The 12,069-nt window shown below is 36.2% G+C and overlaps 1 protein-coding gene across 1 annotated transcript in view; it reads right to left on the bottom strand.

Annotated features, from left to right (window-relative positions):
- The window catches only part of RNGTT (RNA guanylyltransferase and 5'-phosphatase), a 342,236-nt gene that overhangs the window by 136,520 nt on the left and 193,647 nt on the right, over window positions 1-12,069 (bottom strand). The window contains exon 13 of the mRNA XM_059177113.1: window positions 2,056-2,156. Within this exon, the coding sequence (XP_059033096.1) occupies window positions 2,056-2,156 (101 nt within the window). The remainder of the gene's footprint in view (window positions 1-2,055; window positions 2,157-12,069) is intronic.

Genomic DNA, 12,069 nt, shown 5'->3' with positions numbered 1-12,069 from the left:
ATAAAACTTAAAAACATACTTTGAAAATCTAAGACTTCATTAAAAAAAAAAACAAAAACCAACCAGAGACATTTTCAAGGATTGGTACTTATATTGTACTTAAATTATATTTTAAGACATTCCACTCCATTCTAAGCTTTAGATTAGATTAGCTTTTAGATTTAGAAATATTTAGAAGTGCAATCAAGAAAAGAAATGAGCTTGTCTTGTGGTATTTTAGTATCTTAAACCACTTACACAGGTCACATGCTCAGATTCTTACTATTTAGATAAATGGCTACTCTCCTTTCCAACTATTAAAGGCATATTTCTTAAAATGCCCTCTAACATACAGCATCTAACATAGGCATTAGATGTAAGTCCATTTATTTAGTGAAAACTGCTATAATACATAACATTCTTTACATTAAAAAAGCATACTACTCTGGCTAACTGAATAATACATACTTTATTATTTACACTGTATTTCATATTTAATACCCTATTTTTGAAAACTGACACCCATGTTACATAAATAAATTATGTACCTACACAAAAATAACTTAGACATTCCTATCATAAAATCACCTTAAGTACTGATATTGTGGTGTGTTTTAAAGATGTACCAGAATTAAAAGTAATTCCTCTTTTCTTGTAAGAAGTCATTTAAAAATAGGTAAAATTTTAAAAGAACAAAATATAGTTTAAAATATACTAAGAACAAAGCAAAACTGGGATGACAAACTACTAAACATTTTGCTGTATTTAACTGCAGTGGGTAACTGCAAGAAAAAAATTAGTATTACCATTTTAGCTACCTAGAAAATGCACACTCTATATACAGCCTCATTTAGCTTTTCAATGCTAAGAATTATAATCTGTAAAAAAGCAAAACAAAATAATTTTTCAAAACTCAACAAAACATCAATAAAACACACATAAGGCCCTACAACCCAGTAACAGCACTACTAGGTATTTACCTCCAAGATACAAATACAGTGATCCAAAGGGGCACCTGCACCCCAATATTTATAGCAGCAATGTCCACAACAGCCAAACTATGGAAAGAGCCCAGATGTTCATCAACAGATGAATGGCTAAAGAAGATGTGGTATGTATATATACCATGGAATACTATGTAGCTGTCCAAAAAAATGAAATCTTGCAATCTGCAATGACCTGGATGGGACCAGAGGGTATTATGCTGAGTGAAATTGTCAATCAGAGAAAGACAATTATCATACAATCTCGCTGTAAATGAAATTTGAGAAACAGAACAGAAGAGCATAGGGAAAGGGAGGGAAAAATAAAACAAGATGAAATCAGAAAGGAAGATAGACCATAAAAGGCTCTTATTAATCATAGGGAACAAACTGAGGGTTGCTGGAGGGGAAGGAGGTGGGAGGATGCAGTGATGGACATTAAGTGGGGCATGTGATGTAATGAGTACTGGATATTATGTAAGACTGATGAATCACTGAAGCCTACCTCTGAAAGTAGTAATACATTCTATGTTCCCCCCTTGTGGGGCCTGATCCCAGGACCTTGAGATCAGGGCCTAAGGCAAAAGCAGATGCTTAACCATCTGAGCTACCCAAGTGCCCCTAATTATGAAAAATCTTAATGAAAGTCAACAATTAAACCATGAAGAAATGTTTTTGCTATCCAAATGCAAGCCTGAAGTAGTTTCTTTTGAAGTAAAAAAGACCTACTTCAAAACACTTATATGTAACAACCATGATCATATCTTAATTTATAATTCAGTTGGCAGGAATTGTCAAGCAAAATCTATTTTCACTTTTACAATTTAACAAAGTTCATTTTTTTATATTAGAAATAACTGTACTTTTGAAGACCAAAATGTTAGTAGCTCTTACAGCTAAAAATCAGATGTTAGGATACAAAATGTTAGTTCTAACAGCTGAAAATCAGATGTACAGGTATGTATGTATATTGTAAAAATAAAGTATTTTACTTTTGAGGGGGTAAAGTATATGTCAAGTATCCAGTAAACAGTGAAGCCTTATACAAACAGCATTATTTCATGTAAAAATGGTGGCAAAAGTGCATACTTACCCTTCTCCTCCCATTCTTGTTATCTTTAGACGGAAATCCACAGAATTTAGACTGGGAGGCTTCCATTTCAAAATATCATCACATCGACCAGGTTTGTATTTCTAAAATGAATTAAAATGACAATGGTTAATAAGAAGCTAAGAAGTTAAATATATCAACTAGTTTTTATAGTATGCTTTCTACTTTTTTAAACTGAAGTACAGTTGATATACAATGTTATGTACATTTCAGGTAGGCAACATAGAAGTTTGACAGTTACATATTCTACAAACACACTGCTCACCACGAAAAGTGCAGTTACCATCTGTCACCACACAGTTATTACAGTATTACTGACAATAGTCCCTAGGCTGTACTTTTCATCATTGTGACTTCCTTGTTTTATAATTGGAAATTTGAGACTCTTAAGTGAAATTTTATTTTTATTTTAAGCAAAATTACTACCTCTTTTCTGAATTTAAGTTTTATCTCCAACTGATGAGCAAAGCTAGATACCTACCTGCTTGGTGACAGCCTTTCTCCATTTTCTGCCAAAGCATGCAGATTCTCGTTTGTGAAAGTCCAGAAAAAAAATGAAACCTGTTATTCTCTCCAATCATTCTATGACTTAAAGGGAGTTTGATCATTTAATTAAAAGTTGGTTTTTCTTATTCAGCTTTCTTGTGAGATAATTCACAAAGAATAAAATGAATGAGTGATCTTTTTTTTTTTAAGATTTTTATTTATTTGAAAGAGAGAAAGTCAGGACAGGGAGAGGGGCAGAGGAAGAGGGAGAAGCAGATTCCTGGCTGAGCAGGGAGCCCAACATGGGGCTCCATCCTTTTGACCTGAGCCAAAGGTAGACTCTTACCAGACTGAGCTACCCAGACACCCCTAACAACTGACTTTTAACACATGAATACAAGTATATAACCACTATCAAAACAGTGATATATAGCACTCAACCACCCCAAAGTTCCCTCCTGACATCTGCACTCAATTCTTTCCAACTCTCTGGCAACAGAGACCTTCTTCTTACACTATACCTATGCCTGTTCTAGAATTCATAAGAAATTCTTAACCTAAGGTTTTGCGATCAGTGCTGGTGCATATATAAGCAGTTTGTTCCCTTTTACTACTAAACGGGATTCCATTTTATGTATATACCACAAACTGCTTATGCATTTACAGACTAATGCCTATTTGGGTTGTTTCCAGGTTTAGGCAATTATGAATGATGTTGCTCTGAACATTTCTGTTGACATGTTTTCCTAACTTGGGTCAATATCTAGATAGAAGCAGAATGGCTGGGTCACGCGGTAAATATATATTTAACATTATAAGAAACTGTCAACTTGTTTTAAAAAGTGGCCGTAACATTTTCCACTCCCACCAGTAATATATAGGAGGTCAATTTGCTCTGTATCAACTCCAAGACTAGGTACTGTTGGTCATTTTAATTCAGAAGCGTATCTCATAATTTTAATTTGCGTTTCTCTAATGAAAGATCTTTTCTTCATTTTTTTTCATTTTTGACTTAAATTCAATTAGCTAACATATAATACATTATTTTCTGATATAATGTTCAATGAGTCATTAGATGCAAATAAGACCCACTGCTCATCACACCATGTGCCGTCCTTAATGCCCATCACCTATTTACCCCATCCTCCTAACCACCTCCCACTCCCCAACCCTCAGTTTGTTTCCCAGAGTCAAGAGTCTCTCATGGTTTATCTCCCCCTCTAATTTCTTTCCATTCGGTTTTCCCTCCCCGTCCCTATGATCTTCTGTGTTATTCCTTACATTTCACATGTGAGTGAAACCATGTGGTAATTGTCTTTCTCTGCTTGACATATGTCACTTAGCATAATTCCCTCCAATTCCAAGCACATTGATGTTAATGGTAGGTATTCATCCTTTCTGATGGCTGAATAATATTCTATTGTATATATGAACCACATCTTCTTTATCCATTCACTTATTGAAGGACATCTCAGCTTGTTCCACAGTTTGGCTATTGTGCACACTGTTGCTATGAACATTGGGGTGCATGTGCCCTTCTTTTCACTACAACTGTATCCTTGGGGTAAATACCAGTAGTGCAATTGCTGGGTTATAGGGTAGCTCTATTTTTAACTCCTTGAGGAACCTCCATTCTGTTTTCCGAATGGCTGTACCAGCTTGCATTCCCATCAAAACTGTAAGAGGGTTCCCCTTTTTCCACATCTTTGCCAATATTTGTTGTTCCCTGCATTGTTAATTTTAGCCATTCTAACGGGTGTAAGGTTGTATCTCATTGCGGTTTTGATTTGTATTTCTCTGATGGCAAATGATGTGGAGCATTTTTTCATGTGTCTGCTGAACATCTGTAAGTCTTCTTTGGAGAAGTGTCTTTCCATGTCTTCTGCCCATTTCTTGGCTGGATTATGTGTTCTCCGGGTGCTGAGTTTAAGTTCTTTAAAGATGGTGGATACCAGCCCTTTATATGATCTCATTTGCAAATATCTTCTCCCATTCCATAGGTTGCCTTTTAGTTCTGTTGACTGCTTCCTTTGCTGTGCAAAACTTTTTATCCTGATGGAAGTCCCAATAGTTCATTTTTGCTTTTGTTTCCCTTACCTTAGAGATGTATCTTGCAAGAAGTTGCTGTGGCCAAGGTCAAAAGGTTAGTACCTGTGTTCTCCTCTAGGATTTTGATAAGAGTCCTGTCTCACATTTAGGTCTTTCATCCATTTTGAGTTTCTTTGTGTACAGTATGTCTAGTTTTGGGATCAAGGTAATGCTGGCCACACAGAAGGAGTTTGGAAGTTTTCCCTCTATTTCGATATTTTGAAACAGCTTCAGGAGAACAGGTATTATTTCTTCTTTAAATGTTTGGGAGAATTCCCCTGAGAAGCCACCTAGCCCTGACTCTTGTTTTGGGGGGAGGTTTTTGAATACTGCTTTAATTTCCTTGCTGGTCATGGGTCTGTTCAGATTTTCTACCTCTTCCTGTTTCAGTCTTTGTAGTTTCTAAGTTTCCAAGAAAGCATCCATCTCTTCCAGATTGCCAAATTTGTTAATGTATAATTTCTTATAATATGTTCTTATAATTGTATTTCTTCAGTGTTGGTTGTGATCTCTCCTTTCATTCATGATTTTATTAATTTGGGTCCTTTTTCTTTTCTTTTGGATAAGTCTGGCCAGAGGTTTATCAATCTTATTAATTCTTTCAAAGAACCAGTTCCTACTTTCATTGATCTGTTCAACTGGTCTTTTGGTTTCTATTTCACTGATTTCTGCTCTAACCTTTATTATTTCTCTTGCTTGGTTTAGGCTTTCTTTGCTTTTCTTTCTCCAAGTGTACAATAGCTTATGTATTTGGGAGTTTCCTAATTTTCTGAGAGAGGCTTGTATTGCTATGTACTTCCCTCTTAGGGCTACCTTTGCTATATCCCAAAGGTTTTGAACCAAAGTGCTTTCATTCTCATTAGTTTCTGTGAATTTTTTAAATTCTTCTTTAACTTCCTAGTTGACCCATTCATTCTTTAGTAGGATGCTCTTTAAACTCCAAGTGTTTGAGTTCCTCACAAATTTCTTCTTGTGACTGAGTTTGTTTCAGAGCACTGTGGTATGAAAATACGCAAGAAACGATCTCAATCTTTTGGTATCAGTTGAGACCTGATTTGTGACCCTGGATGTGACCTATTCTGGAAAAAGTTCCATGTGCACTTGAGAAGAATGGGTATTCTTTTGCTTTGGGATGAATTGTTCTGTATGTAACTCTGAAGTCCATCTGGTCCAGGGGTGTCATTCAAAGCCCTTGTTTCTGTGTTGATCTTCTGCTTAGATATCTGTCCATTGCTATGAGCAGGGTATTAAAGTCCCTGACTATTAACGTATTTTCAATGTGTTTCTTTACTTTGGTTATTAACTGGTTTATATAACTGGATGTTCCCATACTGGGGGCATAGGTATTTATAATTGCTAGATATTCTTGACGGATAAACCCTTTAATTTTGATACAGTATCCCTCTACAACTCTTATTACAGTCTTCGGTTTAAAATCTAGTTCATCTGATATGAGGATTGCTACCCCAGCTCTCTTCTGCGGTCCATTAGTGCGGTAAATGGTTCTCCACTCCTCACTTTCAGTCTGGAGGGAGGTGTCTTTAGGTCTAAAACGAATCTCTTGTAGACAGCATATGGATGGTTCTTGATTTTTTATCCAATCTGATACCCTGAGTCTTTTGGTTGGAACATTTAGCCCATTTACATTCAGAGTAACTATTAAAACATATGAACTTAGTGCCACTGTATTGCCTGTAAAGTCTCTGTTTCTGTAGAGTGTCTCTGTTTCTTTCTGGTCTATGACAGAAGATCATAAAGATCTTTAAATGTGCTTATTTGCTATCTGTGTATCTTCTTTGGTAAAGTGTCTATTCAAAACTTTACCCTTGTTCTTAAACGGTTATCTCCTTTTACTGGCTTATAAGAGTTGTTTATATATTCTGAATAAATAACCTTGGCAGAATGTATATACTGTAAATATTGTCTACCAGTCTTTGTTTTGCCTTTTCATTTTCTTAATTTCTTTTGATGAGTAATTCTTTTTATTTTAATGAAGCCCAAAATCAATTTTTCCAGCTTTACTGAGCTATGACTGAGAAAAAATTTAAGTTCTGTATAACATGATGTTTTGATATCTGTATAAACTGTGAAATGATTACCACAATCAAGCTAACATATCCATCAACTCATGTAATTTCATTTTTGTGGGCATGTGACAAGAGCATTTAAGATCTACTCTCTTAGGAAATTTCAAGTATACATATTATTAGCCATAGTCACCATGTTCACATAGGTCTCTAGAATTTATTCAGCTTGTGACAGAAAGTTTTTACTCTTTGATCAGTATCTTCTCTTCTCACCTATCCCCAGTCTCTAGTAACCATGTCCTCCTTCTGTTATGATGTGTTCAACTTTTCTTTTTTTCTGTTAAAAGATTCCATTTATATGTGAGATCATGTGATATTTGTCTAGCTTATTTCATTTAGCATAAAGTACTTCACCTTCATCCATGTTGTCACAAATGGCAGGATTTCCTTCTTTCCTTAAGACTGAATAATATTCTCTCTCTATATATATATGTGTGTGTGTGTGTGTGTGTGTGTGTACACACACTGTATTTTATCTATTCATCTGTTGATAGACACTTGGGTGGTTTCCATATCTTAGCTACTATGAATAACACTGCAGTAAACATGGGAAGTCTCAATTACTGTGGGTTTATCAGAAGTTTTGAAATCTCATTGTGTAAGTCCTTAAACTTTGTTCTTTTCTCAAACCCTCTTAGTTAAGGTTGCATTTATATTTCCACACAAATTTTAAAATCGGCTGATCAATTTCTATAAAAAATAAATCTACTGGAATTTTATTTAAGATTGCACTGAATCAAAAGGTTGATTTGGGGAGAGATGGCATCTTCACACTGAATCTTCCAATTCATGAACACTGCAAATATATTTGTTTAGGTCTTTCAAAATTTTCTCAGCAATGTTGTCTTGGTTTTCAATATATAAATCTTAAGACAACTTTTCTTAAATTCATTCCTTACAATTTAATATTTTGGTCGAATTATCAATATAAAAATCAACTGGGTTTCTACACAACAGCAATGAAAACAATCCAAAAAGGAAAGCAATTCCATTTATAATAACATCTAAAAGAACAAAATTCCTAGGAATAAATTCAACCAAGGAAGTAAATGAGCTATATACTGAAAACTGCCAAACCTTACTGAAAAAGTTAAAGACCTAAACGTTGGAAAACATCCAGTGTTCACACATAGTGTGATACTGTGATTTATAGTAAGAAATACATATTTGGTCTTCATCCTGCTTCTGGTATAGAGCTCCTAAAACCCTTGGAATTCCCTAAGTGATGAGTACAATAAAGGTCTTTTGTTCTGTCAAGTGAGGTGGATTTTGGAAAGCACTTAATTAATGTTGAGGACTGGTGGCCAGAGCAGCCAACCATGTGATTAGAGGGTAGGAATTCTCAGTCCCTCCCCCTCTTACTTCTAGGGAAGAGAGAAGGGCTGGACATTAGATCAATCACCAATGGCCACTGATCTAATCAATCATGCTATGTAATGAAGACTCCATGGGGACACACACACACACAACAACAACAACAACAAAAGAAGAGGGTTCAGAGAGCTTCTAGGTTGGTAACCATGTGAAGATTCGGGGAGGGTGGCAAGGCTAGAAAGGGCATGAAAACTCTGTGCCCCTTCCCCATTCCTATGTCTATGGACGGATTCCATCTAGCAAATTAATCAGACCTGAGGAGAGGGTCATGGAAACCTCAGATTTATAGTCAGTTGGTCAGAAGTACAGGTAACAACTGGGCTTGCCACTGGCATCCAAAGGGAAGGGGTAAGGCAGAAATCTTGGAGGACTGAGTCTTCAACCTGTGGAATCTGATACTACCTCCAAGTGTCAGAATTGAGTTGAATTATAGGACACCCAGCTGGTGTCATACAATTACTTGTTGATGTGGGGAACCCCCACACACATCACACACTGGAAATGGTCGCAATTTAGGTATTAATTTAGGAAGAGTGAATATTGCTAGGATGTCAATACTATCCAAAGCAATCTGCAGATTCAACATAATCCCTATCAAAATTCCAACAGCCTTTTGCATAGAAATAAAAAAGCTGATCCCCATATTCATATAGAATTACAAGAGACCCAAGAAAACCAAAACAATATTGAAAAGAGAATGACAGAGTTGGAGGATTCAGACAGCCTAATTTCAAACCTTAGTACAAGGCTATTGTCAATGAAAACAGAGATAATGGCATAAAGGTAGACACAAACCAATGGAAAAGAACTGAGAGTACAGAAATAAATTTATATGTCAATAGCCAATGGATTTCTTTTTTTTTTTTTTTACAAGGATACAAAGTCCATTCAATGGGGAGAGAATATTCTCTTTAACAAATGATCTGGGATAGCTAGATTTCCACATGCAAAATATAATGAAGTTGGACTGCTATCTCCCACTATAAAAAACTATTAAAAATAGACCAATGTTGGGGGCTTGGGTGGCTCAGTCAATTGAGCATCTGACTCTTGATTTTGTTCTGGATCACGATCTTGGAGTTGTGGGATCAAGTCCTCCATTAAGCTCCATGCCCAGTGGGGAGTCTGCTTGAAGATTCTCTCCCTTTCCATCTGCCCCTCCCCCTGCTTTCTCTAAAATAAATTATTTATAAAATAAATAATTTTATAATTATAATAAAATAATTTTATAATTAATTATAATAAATACATTTTCTCTCTCTAAAATAAATAAATATATATTTTTAAATGGACCAATGACCTAAATATAACCACCAAAACCATACAACTCTTAAGAAGAAAACATGGGTACTTTTTTTTTTTTTAAAGATTTTTTTTTTTTTTTTTGACAGACAAAGATCACAAGTAGGCAGAGAGGCAGGCAGAGAGAGAGGAGGAAGCAGGCTCCCTGGCTGAGCAGAGAGCCTGATGCAGGGCTCGATCCCAGGACCCCGGGATCATGACCTGAGCTGAAGGCAGAAGCTTTAACCCACTGGGCAACCCAGGCGCCCCTGGGTACGTTTTTATAATGTTTTTATATCTGGATTCTCGGATATGAGACAAAAAGCACAAGAAATAAAAGAAAAAAATAAAGGTAAACTGAACTTCATCAAATTAAAAAACTATTGTGCAGCAAAGGAAACAGTCAACAAAACAAAGAGGCAACCCATGGAATGGAAGAAGATATTTGCAAATGACACTACAGACAAAGGTCTGATATCCAAGATCTATAAAGAATTCCTCAAACTCAACACACACAAAACAGATAATCATGTCAAAAAATGGGCAGAAGACATGAACATACACTGCTCCAAAGAAGACACACAAATGGCTGACACATAAAAAAAAAAAAATGTTCATCATCACTAGCCATCAGGGAGATTCAAATCAAAACCACAGTGAGATACCACCTTACACCAGTTAGAATGGCCAAAATTAACAAGTCAGTAAATAAGAAGTGTTGGAGAGGATGCAGAGAAAGGGGAACCCTCTTACACTGTTGGTGGGAATGCAAGTTGGTATAGCCACTTTGGAAAAGAGCGTGGAGATTTCTCAAAAAATTAAAAATAGAGCTACCCTATGACCCTGCAATTGCACTACTGGGTATTTACACCAAAGATACAGATGTAGTGAAAAGAAGGACCATATGTACCCCAATGTTCATAGCTGCAATGGCTACAGTCGCCAAACTGTGGAAAGAACCAAGATGCCCTTCAACAGATGAATAGATAAAGAAGATACGGTCCAAAACCATAAAAGACTCTTAATCTCACAAAACAAACTGAGGGTTGCCGGGGGGAAGGGGTTAGGGAGTGGGTGGTGAAGTTATGGACATTCCGGAGGGTATGTGCTATGGTGAGTGCTATGAAATGTGTAAACCTGGCAATTCACAGACTTGTACACTTAGGGCTAATAATACATTATATGTTTATTTTAAAAATTTTTTAATTATTTTAAAAAAAGAAGAAGATATGGTCCATATATACAATGGAGTATTATGCCTCCATCAGAAAGGATAAATACTCAACTTTTGTATCAACATGGATGGGACTGGAAGAGATTATGCTGAGTGAAGTAAGTCAAGCAGAGAGAGTCAAGTTATATGGTTTCACTTACTTGCAGAGCATACAAATAACACAGAGGACATTGGGAGATGGAGAGAAGTGAGAAGGGGGAAATCGGAGGGGGAGACAAACCATGAGAGACTATGGACTCTGAGAAACAAACTTGAGAGTTTTGGAGGGGAGGAAGGTGGGGGGGTTGGGTGAGCAGGGTGGTAGGTATTAGGGAGGGCATGTACTGCACGGAGCACTGGGTGTGGTACATAGACAATGAATTCTGGAACACTGAAAAGAAATAAAATAAAATAAATAAAATGGAAAAAAATGAAAAAAATAAAGATTAAAAAAATAATAAATAACTTGTACATCGTAAGACATTATCAAGAAAATGAAAAGACGATCTACAGAATGGGAGAGAAAATGCAAATCATGTATCTAATAAGGATTTAATACCCAAAATATATAAAGAACTCCTACAACTCAGTAACAAAAGATAAACAATACAATTTAAAAATTGTCAGGGGTGGGGACGCCTGGGTGGCTCAGTTGGTTAAGCAGCTGCCTTCAGCTCAGGTCATCATCCCAGCGTCATGGGATCGAGTCCCACATCGGGCTCCTTGCTCCACAGGGAGCCTGCTTCTCCCTCTGACTCTGCCTGTGTTCGCTCTCGCTCGCTCTCTCTCTGACAGATAAATAAATAAAATCTTAAAAAAAAAGAAAAATTGTCAGGGGTGCCTGGGGTGCTCAGTCAGTTGAGCATCCAACTCTTTATCTCAGCTCAGGTCTTGCTCTCAGGATCCTGAGTATAAGCCCCACATTTGAATCAAATAGACATTTCCACATAGAAGATATAAAAAGTCCACTAAGCACATAAAGCTAAGCCATGAAAATAATGTAAATCAAAATCACAATGGGATACCACTTCATACCTACTAGGGTGGCTTTCATTTGTCTTAAAAGAGGGGGCAAGTGTTAGAACACAGAGAAATTAGAAGCCACATATATTACTATACAAAATAAAAAATGATGCAGCCACTACAGATAACAGTTTGATAGTTCCTCAAAAAGTTAAACACGGAATTATCCTATGATTCAGCAACCCTAACTTATTGAAAATTGAAAAAAAAAAAAATTGAAAAACAGGGACTTAAACAGATACTTACATATGCAAATGTTTGGTGCAGAATTATTCACCATAGTCAAAAGGTGGAAATCTAAGTTCCATCACCATATGAATGGATAAACAAAATATGCTATGTACATACAATGGAATATTCAGCCATAAAAAGAAATGAAGTTCTAATACATGTTACAAAAGGAATGAATCTCAAAAACACTATGCTAAGTGAAATAAGCCAGAC

Source organism: Mustela lutreola, chromosome 6 (genome assembly GCF_030435805.1).
Source record: "Mustela lutreola isolate mMusLut2 chromosome 6, mMusLut2.pri, whole genome shotgun sequence".
Taxonomy (NCBI): domain Eukaryota; kingdom Metazoa; phylum Chordata; class Mammalia; order Carnivora; family Mustelidae; genus Mustela; species Mustela lutreola.
This window is presented reverse-complemented; position numbering and strand designations above follow the sequence as displayed.